The sequence below is a fragment of the Ornithodoros turicata genome, chromosome 3 (assembly GCF_037126465.1).
Source record: "Ornithodoros turicata isolate Travis chromosome 3, ASM3712646v1, whole genome shotgun sequence".
In the NCBI taxonomy this organism is placed as follows: Eukaryota; Metazoa; Arthropoda; class Arachnida; order Ixodida; family Argasidae; genus Ornithodoros; species Ornithodoros turicata.
This window is the reverse complement of record NC_088203.1, coordinates 57,715,399-57,734,674: the sequence shown is the minus strand read 5'-3', so window position 1 is coordinate 57,734,674 and position 19,276 is coordinate 57,715,399. Positions and strand designations below refer to the sequence as shown.

At 45.6% G+C, this 19,276-nt stretch overlaps 1 protein-coding gene across 1 annotated transcript; it reads left to right on the top strand.

Annotated features, from left to right (window-relative positions):
* Positions 1 to 5,101: 5,101 nt before the first annotated feature.
* Positions 5,102 to 14,071, top strand: LOC135388498 (uncharacterized). Its single transcript, XM_064618078.1, has 5 exons — positions 5,102 to 5,232; positions 7,515 to 7,811; positions 10,139 to 10,348; positions 13,142 to 13,456; positions 13,739 to 14,071. Exons 1-5 carry the CDS (start codon positions 5,196 to 5,198, stop codon positions 13,948 to 13,950), a joined length of 1,071 nt encoding a protein of 356 aa, XP_064474148.1. The 5' UTR covers positions 5,102 to 5,195; the 3' UTR covers positions 13,951 to 14,071.
* Positions 14,072 to 19,276: the final 5,205 nt, after the last annotated feature.

Here is a 19,276-nt window from a genome sequence, read left to right as displayed (position 1 = left end):
CGCGACTTTTGTGGCCGTCCGGTCTAGCAGAGCCGTGCGGTGCCACTAATATAACGCATACATAGATATTCAGGCTTTTTTTTTCTTTTACAGTATTTTTATCAAAAACTATTGAGAACAGGAAGTATGGTTGTTTTTGCAATTCACTTACACTGCCACTTGAACGTCCCCTCGAAGAGTTACTAGTTTAGGCTGCCCATGGGACGACGGACAAAGAAGGCGACACACACAACAGAAACAGCTTACTTTCAACTGACGAATTTAATGCAAGGAAACAAAAACAACCTGACCTACAAGATATGTTGACGTCAGCGGTGACGGCAGATTTAGCACACTCACGGCGATATCAACGATCTGTGCAACTTTCAGTAAGATAATTAAATGCCGCAGAAGACAAAGCAATTGACGGGGAGCTGACGCAAACAGGGCCCTGCTGAAAAATGGTGACGGCCTCGTGTATCCCCCTCACTGTCTGACTGGGATGCTTGGCAAGCGTGCACGTGCGGTCAAGTAACGGTGTACACCCGCAATCCCCATCATGTACTGCAAGATGACCGCTGGTCATGTTTTTCATCGCAGCCGCATGTTCAAATAATCTAACATTGAGACACGTTACAGTCTGCCGAATATAGTACTTGTCACGGCTCAGATGGATTATATAAACTAAAGACGTTTCACATTTAACGAAAGGCCTCTTATGCTGAACTTCACAAGCCCGGCGAGACCTGGGGTTATTGATTCTGGAGCATAGCTGTCGTAGCTTGACGGGAGCGGACAAGACCACTGAGACACCGTGTCTTTAGACTATTTTCTTGATGTTGTGCGATATTTTAGTACATCAGGAATGCAGACTGCAGAATGCATTAAATTCGTCAGTTGAGAGTAAGCTGCTTCTGTTGTGTGTCACCTTCTTTGCCCGTCGTCCTCTTTGCAGCCTAAACTAGTAATGTTACAGCAATTACCGCAACTTTGGACTTTGGCTCTCGAAGTATATCTAAGAATAATTACTGCCTACCTACCTACCTACCTACCTACCTACGAATAATTACATAAATTCACGATTGATTCGCGGGAAACGCGAGATAGCAGAACGGGAGACAATCCCCGTTGAAAGTCAAAAATATAGAAACGGGCGCGTGCCGTGAAATATCCATCGCTGAATTTCGCTGTACAAATGACCCGAAACCAAAGTATATCTCGCCTCAGAAGCAGTTCCTCTACAATTTAGCGACCCTGGTTTTAGAGAACAACGTTTTCGAGAAGAGGTTACACTTCAGCGAGTTACGTTTCAGCGAAGGGAAGACTCGGTTTGTCTTTCTTTATGTTAGATTGCAAAGATTTTGCGACAAGTTTCGTTCGAGAGCATTTATTTCAAATCAAGAGCGCGCAGATACTCTCTCGTAGTCATTTCGTTTCGCCTACCGAATAGACGACGTAGCGCATCTTCCCTTTTCCTCGTGGCCAACCTCTGACTCGTCACTTCCACGCAGCACAGCAATGACTCAGGCACAGCCATTATAACTCAGGGGAGCGATCACGAGGATAGAAAAAGTTGCTTGTCACCAGGACAAACCCTTCCCTTTGAAATAGTTCCTTACAGTGTGTTTGATTTTAATCGACTATGATTTTTTAAAACAGACGCGTTATTTTTTGGTCGTGCGCAAATAATGCTTTTTGTATTCCTATCTGAGGCCTACAACACGAGTACGAAATTAAGCCTCTGGATGAAAGCCTTTATTAGTTTTCACCAGTCAGCTCCGTTAACTCAGCAAATATAGACACACATTACGATACCAGTCTTGTTTTTGGTATCAAACCTCTCAGTGCGAGAAAAAATTCCAGAATTTACGGACTTGTTTTTTGAGTTTCTCTTGTGCGGCGCTCTGTTCTAATTAACACTTCCAGTCGAAAACGTTATTTTGGGCTCGTAGTGCAGACCCCTCATATAGAAGCATAAATACGCAAGGCACAGGCTGAAAAAAGCAGCGCGTCTATATCGCAAAGGGATCACCCTGTGTCTGCCTGCAAGCAAATGCTCCAGCATCATAAAAACCGATACCTAGAACACAGGTTGTGAGATATGTAAGGGACAGATGGGGGACACACGCCTCGTCAGATTGAAAAACTTAAGGCCGGGTTAGTTTTGAGCGGTGCTATGGACAAGTCATCCGTGCATAACGTGGTCTCTGCTTTCTGCCAGGGTCCTGAGGGCCGAGTATCCTCCGGACTTCCTGAGGGCCTATTCAGAAAATTGTTGAAAAAAGGGTGGTTCGGGACGGTGAGGTCGCCCCTGAAACTGTTCAGTCTATTGTTACTATTCCTTATGTCCATGCAGTTTCTCACCAGTTAAAGTAAACGGGTGAAAAACACGGTATTAAGGATGTTTTCAGTGTCAGAGGCAAGTCGGCTAAGACGCCGGTGTTAGTGAGGGGAGGGTCCCGCTTAGAGGATTGGGGTGTCAGGCATAGGCAAAGACATGTCTCTTACCAGGCTACTGTCAGTCCCCCTCTCCAGTGGAAAAGGGTACATAGTAGGGACGGGCCGTTGTATAAACCGAGTCTCATAGGGTCAGCATATGACTTTTGAGAATCCTAATAACGTGCGTACGTACTTATCGCGTATGTCAACATAGCAAAGAAAGAAAAACGAAACTGAAGCCATCTCGAAGTTTAGGTCACTTCGCTGAAACCGTAATTCCCTCAGCCGACTCCCGCTGAAACCTAACGCTTCGTCATTTTCCCTGAAATGTTATTCTCTAAGACGGGGCTCTTTAAGAAGACGCCTATAAAATGGGGCTAGCTTAACGGATGGACTCTGCTCAGAACTGCATTACCTTCGCCGACGGAGGCTTATCTGGCTACAAGCGGTTAATCTGTTTAGCGTATCACCACCTATCCAATCATCTGAATCGCTGCAAAGCACGTCGCCTTCTGACGTGAAATGAACGTCGTGCTCCCTGCGCCCCTGTTCGCCGCAGTTTCGGTTTGGGCTAATTTGCATATCACAATTTCGAATTGGATATTTCAACGCATGTGCGCGTTTCACGATTTGTAAAAGAGAAATGACTCTCAAAAATTTTTGTATCCGATTCTACTGTCTCATTTTCCCACAAGTTCCCTGATTAAAAGGACAAGGAATGTATTTTAGGTAATTAGTCATCTTTTAGCTACGTACTTTCTCGGAGAGGTTGTCCGCCTGGCCATATAACTCAACTGCAAAAGCGACATCTATGCTGCTCTCGTAGCCAGTTTGTAAGAAATCTGTAATGGATAACAAAAAAAGAAAGTCCGGTATTATAGCTCCTAAATGTTGTTTTCAAATTTTCCCAAGTAGGCGGCTTGCGCTTCCATACTGCAGAACCCATCTATGGAACGGGCATTGAACTGCATTATGCTACAATCGCAAACGAGCGAGTTTTACAGCGAGCGCAGGAACGCGACGCGAGTGGGAGGACCTCTGGCTATCGCTTAGCAACACTGAGCCAAGCGCCTCTGTTTCCATACATGTGGTCGCGAGAAACTCTGAAGCAGCAGACTATTCGACATGTTATCCAAAATGCTATAATAATTCGGGACTTTTCGTCACGAGACGACTATGATTATGAGCGACACCACAGTGGTCGGGTCTGTGAATTAATTTTGCCCAAATGAAGGTTCTTGAACGTGCGTCGAAAGCTCAATACATGGTACACGGTATTTAACGTCCCTCGCGAAAGACGGCGTGTCTGAGCAACTTATACCCTTCTACCAAGTTGCCACCGTCTTCGGCTGAGTTTGAACTTACTCATGTTGGCATCAGCAGGCAGACGCGCTACGGACTCGCCCACCGAGGCCGATTATCCAAAATGCGTGTAGTTCTTTTAGCTCATCTCACATAATGTCATTTTAGGTATTTTAAACTTTGTGCACAGTTGCGCGCAAAGCGATTATGCGATTATATATATATTATATTGTTTTTGCTCAGTGCATCTACCAATCGCACAAGTTAGTGCACGGATTCCTGTGTCCTGCCACGGCAGGTTCTAAATCCCTTTGTGTCTTTGCACTGATCCTTTTAACCTCACACACCACACGGATCTTCACTAAGGCATTGCTTGCGTTCTTCATACGTTTATTCGAGTTTGCTAGCTCTCTATCACTGGTTCTGCACTCACGGAGCTTCTGACAGCTCTGTAATTATTTGCAGGGAAGCTAGGTCTCCTAACGGATTCTTGACTGAATTTCATTACACATTTTTTTGTTTGAAACAGCCCGACGCACGCAAAATAGCCTTAATTTTTGTGCTTGAAGTAGTAGGTCCAAATTATCGCAATTAGGGTTTTTTTTACGTTTCCATGTGCCAGCATGCGCTGATATTTTCGTTTTCTTTTGTTTATTAACTCCATCATATTGGAAGCGAGAGCAAAAATATCAAAAGGCCCCATGTAAACGAGATGCGATTCCACACTCTCACGTGTCAACGTCGCTCGTTTGCGAACGCAACATTACACGCCTTCTACTGCATGCCACAGTAGCCCCAAAGAAATAATAACATTTCTACGGGATAGTAGTTCTCGAGATACAAACCCTTAAACACCCTTCCACACTCAGCTGTGACGCAAGAGGGTCGGGAAGTCGATTGCCCAACAGGTCCAAAGGTGGATTGGTTCTCACAACCACATGACGTGTTGGACACTGCCCGATACGTCGTAGCAGGATGAGTTTCGGAATTCGCGGCGCCTGTTTGATGCGCTATATCTATTGAGAGGCTTGCCCTTTGGAATGCAAGTTCACATGTATACAATTCACCATCTCTCACATTTACCCTGCGTAACCGGGAGTGGCGAGACTTCCGAAGTAAAAGAAGAAATACAAGTATACCACATGGTAGCAAACGAAACATGGAGAAAACACATGCGAAATGGCAAAGCTTGCTGTGTTTTGCCCGGCTCCGCAAGTTTCAGTACCGGAGACCGAGCATTGAAGTAGTAGCGCTCGTATTCAGATTTGCTGGTAGTCTTCCTGCCTGAACTTTATTATATATCACCCTCACTACCCTGACGATCAACAATGAGCTTATAACCATCTAGATTACCGTTTGAAGCGTTCATCATTACAATTGTATAGAGTGTAAACATTATTTGCTTTTCAGTGATCCTTTTACTCTTCATCATTTATTCCTTTGGGGGTTGCTCCAGGAACGTCAGAAGAGCCAAGATGCGTTTTGCATTGATCATCGCCACTTTCGTTGCTGGTACGTAAATGACGCATATTCTTTAGCTGTCCCTAATAAAATAATCATGTCTCAAATATTTTGTACCTGGCGTGAGGCGTTATACTCTCAGACGATAAATAATGATTTGGAGCAGATGAGTCAGTCTCCATGTGATTGGCGACAAAACGATAAACATGCAGTGAACCACATATTAATGGAGGTACATTCTTTAGTGATGTATCCGTCAGAGGCAGAAAACCCAACTGAACCGAGAGGGCCCCACGCGCCAAGCGCAAACCTCGTCGTCGTGGACCGACAGTATAGGCTCTTCTTCACAGAGCTGGCGAAGGTACCGAGCCGTGAAAACCTTGGTAACAGTGTCACGAGTCAGGGGATTGATAAAGTCAAGTGGCGTGGCGGTGGGGCGAGCATTGCAGGCTCAACTGCAGGACCGGCGCCGAGAAAGGACGCGCAGGGTAGACTCGCGGAGAGGACGGGTTCCATAATGTAAGCTGGCTTCAGTCTGTCGATGTCAACTGTGTCGCACTTCCCGTTGATGCTGACGCGCAAGTAAAGTATTTTTCGTTGCGGTATTGGACGGCAAACCACCCATCGTAAGGGCGCTGAAGTGGTTTGCGGAGAGCGTCACGACGTACGAAGACGTGAATGCAAGTATTGAGGTCCGGGTACTAAAAAATGTGTGGGGCTGTTGTTGGCGTGTAGTGGGTGGAACGTAGCTTGCGTATGGCTTGGCGCAGAAGATGGGCACAGTCAGCTGGGTAGGGATCATCTTGGGGAAGATGAGAGTCAAGGAACTCCCCTGGAATGCAAAGAGACTGGCCGTAGACGAGGTCCACTACAGACTAGCCACGACCTGTCTTGAAGGTAGTGCGTATCCCGAGGAGGACAAGGGAAAGATCGTCTGTCCATGAAGTACCATTGCACAATGCAGTAAGGGCGGCCTTCAGCCTGCGATGCATGCGCACTACCATACCACTTGCTGACGTGTGGTAGGCGTTAGTTCGAAGGTGGATGATGTCGAAGGTAGATAGAAAGCGGGGCGGGTTGGAATTGGCGTCCGCGATGAATTGTGGCGCTTCGTGGTACGCCGAAACGAGAGATCCACGAGGCGAGGAAGGTTGAAATGACAGTCTGGACAGTGCTGTCCGGCATAGGGGTGGCTTCAATCGGTATAGTGTCAACAACCGTCGGGAAGAACCGGTGGCCGCGTGAGAAGGAGAGGGGACCAACGATGTCCATGTTTATACGTGCGTAGCGGGATTTTTAAGATAAATCGTGTGAGTGGGAACGATGTATGCCGATCAATCTTCGCACATTGACAAGACATGCCGGATCGTGTCCAGTTTCCTACGTCCTTATTCATTCCAGCACAGACGTAGCGGGTGCTTATAAAATGCTGGGAAGCTCTGATGCCGGGATGACAGAGACAGTGCCTCGCAAAATCCGACGCGAATTGGTGGCGTTGTTCCAGTGCAAGAGCAGGCGACGCATATTGAGATTCGCATATTCCGGGATTCTCTTTTTGTAAACGTCAACGCAGACAAGGTCAATCAGTGAGCGCCCTTTGGCGCGAGATACCAATCAGGGAGCAGTTGGAGGGACCTTAGTAGCCTTGGCGACCAACCGACCGAGAGGCATGCTGGCGAATCAGAAAAATATGGGACGGCGTCTGGGACGTCTGCTTTGTGATCGGCTTGCGGGAGCTAATCTCCAGTTAGCGTCGGATGCGTTCGTACAGCCAGAAGCGTAACACCATGTTCCACGTCAGAACTCACGATGCTAAAAGAAGCTAAGTGCATTTGCTGAGGACGTTTCACTTGGTATATTGCGATGCGAACGCCAAGCAGAGAAATCTGAGACAACCGCCTGCGCTACGCTCCCATACGTATGCCCGGCTTACGTCATCATAGTGCTAGCTGCATGTGGAGTGGGAATCTTTAAAACTCGTATTTAATGTGTACGTTGTTTTCGGAAGAGATATCTGGCCAAATTGGCTGTCCAGCGGTGACGACGATTGCCGTATCGGGCTCATAGACACGCTCCCGGATTTCATTGTCCCTTTAATAGAGCTTCCACTCATTGTAAATTAGTTGCAGGAATTTTTGTATCAAAAGGGCAAGATAATAATAATCAGCGCTGCACCAGCATCTGTCGAATGGTGCCAGCAGCCGCCTCCGTCTCCCAAACTGACTTTCCACAGTTGCGCGCCCGCAGTTGCTTCCATGGGGAGCTTCACCTCGTAGCCTTCTTTCTCCGTGGTTTGGAGTAACACCTAAACAACAAACACCCTTTATCTACAGGGGCCTTGGCAGGGCCATTTGAGGCACTGGACCAGGACTCCGTCTCCTTACCCGACGTCAGCTTTAATGTTCCCGGACACCCCACAAGTGAGGTGAAATTAACCCATGGACAAGTAGAGGGACTGAGCAAGGTCCTCCGGCCCGGTCGTGATTGCTACGGCCGTTACACATGTGATGTGTTGGTAAGCGGTCTACACGTCACCTACAAGGCTGTAGCAACTGCGCCAGAGCGAGAGTTCGACGTGGTAGTGGACGTTCTTCACGGGGTGTTCCATCTGGAAAGCAGAAAGACAGCAGGTACAAACCGAGGGTTTGAAGCAGGTACAGGTCCGAACTGGGAATCGAGGAGGCTTAAAGGAGCGTTAAAGTTGTATTCTACGTGGCGAAAAACTGCGGTCATCTTGAAAAGCAGTATGTGAAAAGCATTTCTACGAAATATTTCTGTCCAAAGTTGTTTCACCGCGGCGCAAATAATTTGCAAAATCGCTGCCGCGGTGACAGGTCGGAGCGCTCCAACTGCAGACCACACCCACTCAAGTGGGACGTTTGTGGTAGAGGCCCCTCATTCGTCGGTAGAAAACACCGTCTGCTACGAACATTCCGAGCAGTTTCTTGTTGACTGCTATTCCTTGAATGATTTATATCGCGTTTTCTGAAAAACAATGCCTATATGCAGCCCGACAAAATAACATTGCGATCACAAGAGTAATATCCGTGGCTTCTGTGCAATCTTTCGTTGGACGTATACAACTGGGGGCCAGTGCGCCGTTCAAAGCGAGATTACTTCCGAGACGTTGGCTGTAGGGCGTCTCTCCGATGCATTCGCTAATTCCCAGTCACGGCAAAGTCTGTTTGATCTGCCGTGTACCTACCTACATCAACGAAGTGTGTGGCCGTATAGCTCACCAGCGCGGAGTTCAGGGTTGTGCGAATAAGAAAGGCAACGCCCGACTGTAGCGTGCACAAGGCTCCAAGCCAGGAAGAAGCAAGGCGTTCACTTTAATTCAACGGCAGGATACAAAGCCTGATACAAACCTGCAAATATGCAGTCTATACTTCAGTGAGAGCGATTATCAGTCACCACCGAGCACCGAGCGTTTTTCTTTTTGTGTGTGTGTGTGTGCGTCAACGATGCAACAGCAGCAGATATTCCCTCGCTCAGTCGGAATGGCGATCCAAGTGCCGCACGTCCACACACGTCCACGCACGTCCCCACCAATTGTCACGTTCTGATGGCGTCACTGAAGATCTTCCTGGTGCAACACCACAGTACACAGTACCGTACCACACTAGAGAAAGGCACAGGACACACTCGCTGCTCATAAAACTCGCAGTTCCAGAAAGGAAGCAATAACGGCGTCATTGTGGCGCCACCTTGTAGCCTTTGAACCAACTGTGCGCCGAAAACGGTCAGCCAGGCTGCACAGTGTCGGGAAGCATTCGGGTATCGCTGTACAACACACAGTTAGATTCGTGCTGCACCACTCGTCCTTCTCGTGGTGTCATCGGTCCCAAAAAATTGAGGTCGTAACGTTGATAGCCTTCAAATCCTCCATTTCGGATATCACGCAGCGGGAGAACGCTTCACAGGGGTGGCACTCAATGTATTGCTCCGTAGACGAAAGCGTGCTGGGTGAACGCAATGCATCCTGGACAGGTCCTGGTGGCACGTCACAGCAAACGTCAAGGCACACGTAACCTTAAAGATGGCGGCGCCCGTGATCAGCGGCCAAACCGTTTCTAAACAATGCGGTTGTCGTTTCTGCGCGACGTTTTGGATGTCTTTCGATCACGGTAATTATTTTTATCCGATAATCTCGCAGTAAAACGCGTAGTTTTGCACATAAGGCCTCATACTGTTTACGACTTCCAAAGATGTGATGACGACCGTGCGTTAAGACTCACCGAGCCGATACGATAAATGTGATACCGTGTTGCGGAAGAAGCACCGCAGGGTTTACGCTAGCAAAATATGTTCATCTCTTGGCTTTATGACGACGGAGATATATCGGTAAGATGCAAAACGACATGTAAACAAAGTCACATGACCTCAAAATGATGTTTTCATGACGTGCGACCAGGACAAGATGGCAGCTTTGCCAAAGGCACCCGCTTGAGGGCAGTTACAACAATGGCGGCATTGTGTCACCACTGTGGAACGCTTAGAGTCTCCGGAGCGGTAGCAGAACCTCCGGCCTTTTCGTGGTTGTTCACCGTGATCATGTGATCGCTGGACCAATGAGAAGCGTCCCTGCCACCACGTCATGTACTAACGTGCGTGGTGGCGGCGCGCATCACGTGTCTGTCGTGAAGTCGAAAGAAAGTGTTTCGCGCTCGGGAGATTCGGGGGCTATTGCAGGCGTCCCAATTTCACTATGGTTGTACTAAATGAGGGAAAACATATTTCGAGCGCATAACATTCCATACCGACCAAAAACAGAAACAAAGTTGTGTGCGTCTAGATTGCTCCTTTAAGATTTCTGTCCCTTTATGAGCCATCCGTCTTCTTAGCTTCCAGAAGACGCTTTCTTATTGCTTATCTAATCACAAATGCCTGTTACACATTCTTGAATGATTGATCTAAAACTTGATTGGGTCATCGTTCACGCGTGCATCTTTTGCAGGCGGAAAGTATGAAGCGAAGGACGTCCGTGTCAGGGCTCTACACCAATATGTCAGGGAACCAGTGAAGTTCGGCACTGACCGGAAGCAGACTGCACTGTTCGACGAGACGCTCAAGAAGAAATTGCTGGAACTATTGAAGCAGGTCGCGCGGACAGAACTATTCAGTGGTGTACTGAACGAGGTTTTAGACGGTGATACAAGCAAGCGAGGTTGGTGGAACCCCGATACATTTGAACTGCTGACCCAGACATACTTCGTGCAAAGGAGCTTTGCAGAGCGAATTCCTTTGGAGACACATGTTGCATGTACCACTGTACTATTGCACGGTACTATTGCACATGTTAACATGCGTTCTCAGATTTGGGGAGGTGCGATCGCATTGTTAGTAATCGATGCGAGTAATTTATTACAAAATTGTGATCACAGATATTATTTATCACAAATTACATACTCGACTCTATGAGACGTCACGAGAATTATCTTTCGCTCTATAGCTGCATCATGCTCGCCAAACGCGATATGACCAGGGATCCAGCCGGTTGTGCCTTTTTGTTACAGATTACAGATATTATCTACAGGTTGAATGCATTCATTATTCAGGTATTTAATGAATGAATGCTCATAGGCATACGGTATCGTTCAGCATTTACATGACTGCAAATGCACTGCCCTGGACTGTAGATGCACTGCCCTAGACGTTGTAGAAAATATTTCAGTGAAAAAAAAAAAAACCTTAACACCACGTAGCCTGGGCGCCTCCTTTCGTTTCTGGAGCCGTTCGAGATAGTCGGTCAAGAGTAAGGGGAAGGGCATGTTGCTCGTTAAGGTTTCCATTTTTGTGGGATAGAGACCTCAGGACTGTACTGCACGACTTCCTAATTTAAACCACTGACCCATTTTTATTAATCTTTGAAAGTTAGTATGAAATTTCATGAAGACCTGCATCACGCGTTAAAAGCATATTAAGTCGAAGCAGGCCTCGCACCAAACGAGTATATGTACTGCGTTTTGGAAGTTGACGTGAATCATTAATTTAGGAAAGTTTGCTCATTGCTTGAGATCGCGCCCTGTATAAAGAGTGTTTCAGTTAAATCCCCGGACCAAATAATTCGCGAACGGGTGCACGAATCAAAGAACTTTCCTATTCGAAATTATTTTTCCGATACCATCTACAAGCTGCGCTCCGTCGGAATGAGTGAAAGGCGCTCGTTATTTATACGAAAATTCGAATGAGTTTCGAGAAAAAAAAAACAAAAAAAAAAAAAACTCCTAATGCAGGGCACCGTCGGCATAAGAATAAGTACTACTCCTGTTCGGACCTTCGTTGGACACCTTTTAGTGAAAAATCTGCCACCGAAGCGGGTGACTTGTTGCAGTAATTAATTCTTTTTGGTCTTATTTTTGTCGCGGCTGATCGCAGTGAATCGCAAAAGGACGCTCTTCGACTCCCTTTTCCACCAGTCAATTACGTGTTCTCGAGCTTACTTCGGAACGGGGAGTGCTGAAGAAAGAGCAACAGCGTCATACAGGATTCGCCAGTCCCCCAGCCCGCATATCTGACCGATATGCGCCCTTTCTCTGTTATGTTCGCACAGACGGAACACAGCTAATCACATAGTACCTTGATATCACATGCTTTGCACTTTTCCTTCAGCACTCCCCGTTGCGAAATAAACTCGAGAACACGTAATTCATCGGTGGATAAGGGAGTGGAGGAGCGTCGTTTTGCGCTTCACCGCGACCAGCCGCGACAAAAATATGTAAACCGAAACCAATTACCTGCTGCAACAAATAACGCGCTTCGGTGTGCAGATTTTTCTCTAAAACGTCGCCACCGAAGGTCCCAAAGTGGGTAGCACCCATTTTAATGCCCATGGCGCCCTGCTTTACAAGTTGTCTTCACGAAACATTTGAATTGTTGTAGGTGGAACATTGTGGTGGTGGAACACTTGTAGGTGGTATCGGACATATACTTCTAAAAAAGAAAGTTCTTCGATTGGTACACCCGTTTGCGAATTCTTTAGCCCGGGGATTTAACTGAAACACCCTGTATGTGTCCTGCTTCTAAGCATTTCCTGTAAATACCTGTTTTTAGCCCTTGCAGAATTTTTATAGAATGCTATACGTATATAAGCAGCACATACGTAGTTTTTGCCCTTGATCTCTACGGCCAGGGGGATAACCTCTGGAACGAAGTATGTAATTACAAGATGACTAATTACCTCAAATTCAGTAGTTAACCCTATAATTCTTGGATTTCGGCCAAAAGCGAGATAGTAGAATGAGATACTTTCCTCGTTCAAAGCAATTATTTTTTTTTTAAATCCAGAAAAGAGCATGTGTCGTGAATATTCATCGCTGAATTTCGGTCGCCTCAAGCCTCAAACTGAAATGCGCGCCTCAAGAGCACATCGTCTACGCCGACGGGGGCTCATCTGGGCCGGAAGGCGGTTTATGTGGCCAGCAGAACAGCACCTTCTCCAACCATCTCCATCGCTCCAAATCACGTGACCCTCTGACGTGAAATGAGCGCTGTGCTCCCTGCGTTCACGGTCGCCGCGGTTTCGGTTTCGGCTCATATCCATATCAAAATTCAGGAATGTCTACTTTGCGTGCTTCAGGGTTTGTTAGACGTGGAATGGCTTCAATGAGGATAGTCACTCATTCTGCTATCTCTCTGTTGCCCGAAATTAATGAATTTTAGGCACTTAGTCATCCTGTAGTTGCATACTTTATTCGATAGGATGTCCGCCAGGCCGAATAACTCGACTGCAGAAACGGCATCCGTGCTGCTCTCATAACTTTTTATAAACATTCTGCAAAGGAAGAAAATAAACACCCTGTAGAATACCTTCCACTAAAAGGCGTTGCCGTAATCCTCACAGACTTACGACGCTGGTTCAGTATGCGTGTTATGTAAATGTACTCCCGTATGCGTCGCAGGGGAAAACATCATTTTCACAGTCGTTGGTTCCACTTACATTGCGCTCTACCTTGTACAGTCGCACCAGGACCGTCTGAAGTAAAGGGAGTGCCATTCAAAGCAGTCTTCGAGGACTACGTCGCTTTTCCCGATTTCGAAATTTCTGTGTCTGGAGCTCCCACGAGGAACGTGACATTCACCAAGGGAAGAGCAGGACCTCTGAGCGTGGTTCTCAAGCCTACCCGTGGTTCTCATGGGGCCTATAACAGCGTTCTATCACTCAGGAACCTGCGTGTCATCTACGAGGCTGTAGCCACCGAGCCAAAAGAAGAGTTTCAACTGGTAGTGGATGTAGTACGGGGCTCGGTGAAAGTAGAGCGCACAAAAACCGAAGGTACGAGCATTTACACCATTACTGGCCTTGTAATTGAATCTTGAAATCTTCTTGGGAGTAGACACGAAAACAAGCACCACTTTGCTCTAGTTACACACCTCTTGCTCCCAGTAGACCTTTAAATGTATGTTTTATGTACATTACTCCTACGTACTCTTACTCTTTTATTACTCTGACGTGACCCCTCCTGATATAGTGCTCCTTAAGAAACGAATGGCATATGTAGCTGTTAGGAATTTCGTCACTCGAAAGGCAATCTTCTGACATCTACAACCTTTGCAGGAGGGAAATTTGAGCTGAAGGACGTCACTTTTGAAGATCTGAACGTGTCCGTAGAAAAGCCAGCTGAGTTCAGCAGCGATGGACTGCAGAACACTCTGTTTGAAGTGGAGGTGGAGAAAAAGGTATTGGAGTTTCTGAAGGTCTTTCTACAGGGAGAAGTGGTGAACGACGCACTGACGGACCTCGAAGGTCACACTTCGACCGCGGTCTGAAGAACAGCCATCATATGCATGTATGACCGGGCGTTTTGAGCTACCGATGTGTACCTATCGTTTATTACAAAGATATCTATGTTCTTATCGACACTTAAGAAATAAACACATTAATACTATACTTCTCGATGGCAAGGACGGTACATACGCAGACTGCGTTGAATTGTCGTTTGCAAAAGTTAAGACAAGAAAAGTCGTTTGGTTATAAGAATATCACCGAGCACTGCGGGTGGAAGAAATGCTTACCTGTACGTGTACGTTGAAAACCCAGCTGAGTTCAGCAGTGATGGACAGCAGAACACTCCGGTTGAAGAGGAGCCGAAGAAAGCAAACTTTGAGTTTATGGGGATCTTCGTGCACGGAAAAGTGGTGAACTACACGCTGACGGACCTCGGAGCTGATACCCCTCAATTACCTCAACTACTGTCGGTTTCTATGGTTTGTCGAAGCTACGAAATTGGCAAGATGGGAGAATGGCGAGGATATGGTCTTGTGGAAGGGGTGACGTCTAGATGGAAACCTTACGCCGTCAATTCCTGCCGCTGCACGGGTATTCTTGTGAGCCGCCCCAAGAGCTAAGCTCATGTCCGCACGCTCTTCGTTAGAGTACGAGGTCATTGTATTACAATATTGGAATGGAACACTGTCTCACGCCTGATTTTATTCACCGCATGACAATCTAGCTTTCAATCAAACTGCTTTTTCTCGTGGTTCATTTGTGCGCGAGACATGCTTGCACTATAAGTCATTACTACACGCTTGACATGGTGACACGTGACATTCCTGTGTCTCTCCTTTCTAATGCTTTGATGTGAAAATGATGAAAGTACCTGCATCCCGTGCTTTCCTTTCCGCGCCCCCTGAGGCTGTCATGTTTGTTTCGATATTCCGAAGAGGTGATAAAACAGAAAAGGCAACAAAATTTATACGAGGTACTAAGCCCTGCTCTGCAAGATATTAAAAACAATAAGCATTGCGCGTCGTGGGTAGCGAAATCGCTTGCCTGACTTCATCTAAATTGCATCCATAGTTGCGGACATCAATTTCTACAACAGGCTGGAGATCAAGGAAGCCCAGCGTTACTGAGGGTTTTCCTGCAGACGCCATACTTCCAGATTTCCTTTTTGGGATTGCGCGAGGATGATGTCACCATCATCGTAGCAATAACATGTAATCCACATCATAAACATCATACAAACCAATTAAGAACAGTTGCCCAGTTTCTAAAGGCTACTGTCGTCCCGTATGCTGTGTGTATAATCCTACAGTAATGTTATGGACCATACACTCTCGCAAAGAAACCGGATAGTAAGAGTCAAAAATCGTCAAATTTTTGACCCATATTCTAAGGGTCAACACCTTACGCATACACGAATGACGGATAATAAGCGTAAAAAATCGTCGAATTTTTTACCCTAATTTTAAGCGGTGTTTGATACAGGTTATTCTATGGGCTGTTTGGCTATCCTTATAATACCGCTTACTGCACCCAAAAATACCACGCAGTATGCGTCAAACCTGAGCACCTTAGATGTCACGTGACCTCAGGCCCTTGTACAGGCAATGGCTGCAATTCTGAAATGACCCGCAATGCGGTTTTCCGGCGGCTGTTCAGGAAACGGATATGTGGTTCCCGATTGCCAAAAGCATCAGAAAGCAGTTTCCAGAGCAGTAACCGAAAAATCGGATTGTGTGTCATTTTTGCATTGTACCTATTGCAAGCCCAAGGGACGCTGACATCAGGCGGCGCGTTAGGTTCCCAGATATGATGCGTACTGTGCGGCATTCTCGGGGTGCAATTCTCTGTGCAAAAACGGCATACGATGCAAAATCATTTCATAGGAAAAAAATAAAAAATGAACAGCTGCTTCATCAGGATCTCGATGATACGAATCTCACAGGGCATCAAAAAGGAATTCGTAACATCCGAGACTAATCAACAGTACTACATAGGTGCACAAAGCATGTATACGCACGGAAGCCCGTTCACTTTTATATGCTATCGCTTAAAAGATATCCATGGTATAGGCATAGCTTGTTGCTCATCCAAAAGACGTGGCAGTTGACAGTCACGTACGCCCCAATGGCTAGGCGAACTGCACTGCAAATTCCTATGACACATACAAACACATCCGTCACGTGAATAACAGATAAAAAAGGCACATCCTTGCGCAAAACAAGCAATATACCAGAGTTCTTGTGACGGTCAAAAGAAAAACAAGATGCACGAGTGCATCACTTGAACCAGGTTCATCCTCTCACCATTGCTGGCGTACGTCACTATCCCACTATCATTTAGTAATCCAGAACATCTGAATACCTGGAATTATTTCCCACAGCGTTAATAGCACGTGTCTAAACCGTAATACAACAGAAATTCGCCAAATAAGTCCACTTTATTGGAGGAAAGAGCCCAGAATAATAGATACATGTGTTTATAGTATACTGCACCTATGTCCTGAAAATGATGAGGTATAAGGCGCACGTGACCGAACATAAATAAAAAAGAGTACAGCATACTAGCCATAAACCAACAGATTTCAATACCTATAATATTTTAGACTAATATGAAATGACATTTGTGCATCTTCACAACACTTCAACACAACAAGATATAAATTGTAGACTTGCTATATGACCTAGTAATTAGATTAAATTACCTTTATAATGGTAAAAACATCTAATAAGCGTTATATCACAGTATAAGGCATCGAGGTGCACACAATATGAGCCATATACAAAAAGAAATCCACAACAGACAGGTCATAAACTAATTATGACTATATATATAGGGTGATAATGACTATAGGGTAAGTATCACTATAAGGTGATTTCACGCCGGATCAGGCAGGGTGGTCCGGTCGATCTCTTTTTTTTTTTCTTTCAAACATATATTAAAGCCTCGTCCCTAGAAGGCATATTGGCGCTGAAGCTAGTTGAAAATAATTGGTGGTTATTTTTTAATGAATTATCATTGACATGTTGCCATTTCGACCATTGCGCTTCCTACGCAGTTTGACGCTATGTATCGTCATAACTATTTGACATATTCAGCTGATTTTTTTTTTCACGTATTGTTTGGGGTGGGTAGCATTGAATCCTAAGTTCTGAAGATCCTAAGGTTTGCTTTGAGGCGATAACAAATCGCAAAATTTGCCTCGTTTGTAAAATATGGTACGTTTTGAGAACTTCACAACTCGTCCCCCAATTGTGATACCGGAAAGTAATCTGCATCATTGTGTTCCAATGATTCGCAATGATTCAACTAACACTCTTCTTTTTTTGTTGAGTGCGTCTAGGCGTTGTGTATTATATTCCTTTTGCATGTGGTTTTTGCTACGTAGGACAGTCTGGTAGATGCTTAACATTATACTCTTAGAGCATAAAAGGAATGCAGACAGCCTTTCAGGAAATTCTGAATTGGTCGAACACTTGAAAGATTGTCACAATTGTTTCCCGCTTTTCCAAGACATCATTGTATTGAAAAAGGTGCGTGACCCGTTTGGGCGACTCTTAGCTGAATACAAAGAGATTAAGTCACGGGGCAATTGTGTCAGTGTTCCCTCTGTTTCCCCCTTTCCACCCATCAGGAGATTATTGGGAGTGTAGGCTGTCATTAAATGGGTTGCTGTGTCTGGGAACGTGTCGTGTTGTCTTTTTTCTGTTCCGTGTCTCCGGTTTTTATCGTCGTTTTACAATGTATCAACTGGCCTGCGCCCTTGCACTTCTACCATTAATTTTTTCCAAGTTGCAAAGCATCTCGTTAGCAGTAGTGGCTATTACATCAATATCAGATCCATTGAAAAACACATCTCTATCGTCTGCATACGAAATAAATTCACACTTGACATCAATGTTAATTTTGTCACTCAGATATCCAGTTTCAGCTTTGGGTAACAAAACTGGGGGCCGAGTTGTGAGGTTCCCCCAAACGTACCATATTTTACAAATGAGGCAAATGTGCGATTTTTATCTCCTCAAAGGCAAACCTTAGGACCTTCAGAACTTAAGATGCAACGCTACCCACATCAGACAACATGTGGAAAAAATAAATAAACGAATCAGTTGAATATATGAGATAGACGATAAGTTGCGTCAAACAGCGTGGAAGCGCAATATGCTCAAAATGCCCACATCTGAACGATCATTCATTAAAAAATAACCACCAATTATTTTCAACTACTTTCAGCGCCAATGTGACTCGTAGGGACGAGGCTTTAATATACAGGATGTCCCAGAAAACGTGTCATTCAATTTTACTAAAACAACTACGCCATACGGAATCATGTGGTCAACGGCAATTCTTTTTACTGGGTTGTTTCCCCTCCTGATGTGCTTGTCGTGTAACCTAAGTTTAATTATGTAAATTTTTGCGAACTAAACACGGAAATTTGCCAAGTAAATATCACTTTTTTACCAGTTTTTTTACCAGTTTTCACAATGTGAAGAGCGTGCAGAATTTCCTCAAATTAATGATAATTGACAGGAATACTGAGGCGCTATAGTATCGGAAAAAAATTGCCGAAAATCATGCTCTACGGAGCTCGCAGAGGACGCCGCGCGACGAATTTTTCAGCGAAATCATTGTCAGTTCGACGAAAGGAGGTTGGAAACCTTGCCCACAACGGAATGGTAGAAAGGGATAACGCAGACACAGCTTATTGCATCCTGCTTTGGCTGGGACCATACCTGCCCTCTCCCAATTTCAGAAACTGTCACTTTTTCTACTATCACTCTCGGCTGGGTTTTCAAACTCCTTTCGTCGGACTGACAGCGACTGCGCTCAAAGTCCTCGCGTGCTACACTCAAGTGCCACGAGAAGCATGATGTTCAGCTATTTTTCCCGGTAGGATAGATCCTGAATATCGCTGTCAATTGTCATGAAGTTGAGTAAATGCGGCATGCCCTTCATGTTGGTGGGGTAAAAAAAAGTGGCCTTTACTTCGCAAATTTCAGAGTTCACTTCGCAAAAATTTACATATTTAAACTTGACATGCACATCAGGAGGTGGCAAAAACCTAGTAAGAACAAATGCCGGTGACCGCATGATTCTAGGTGTAGTAGTTTTTTATTAGAACTCAATTACAGGTTTTCTGGGACACCGCGTATGTTTGAAAGAAAAAAAAATGGAGGGGTCGACCGGACCACCCTGCCTGATCCGGCGTGAAATCACCCCATAACAACTGAAGTATACTTCAGTGTATTCAGACGTTGCATTTATGGAGCAACGAGGGTGCATGCGGCGTATTATGCAGTGCAGCATGACTACGAAGAGCGTGTCCTGTTCCTGGGGATGATGGAAATAGAAGTTTACTGTCAAATGGCT

Bases quoted from the DNA above. Each gene is read 5' to 3' on its own strand.
- LOC135388498 (XM_064618078.1), top strand. From the start codon at position 5,196: ATGCGTTTTGCATTGATCATCGCCACTTTCGTTGCTG. The intron at 5,233-7,514 runs GTACGTAAATGA...CTTTATCTACAG, and splicing joins CATCGCCACTTTCGTTGCTG to GGGCCTTGGCAGGGCCATTT. The intron at 10,349-13,141 runs GTTGGTGGAACC...TACCTTGTACAG, and splicing joins CGGTGATACAAGCAAGCGAG to TCGCACCAGGACCGTCTGAA.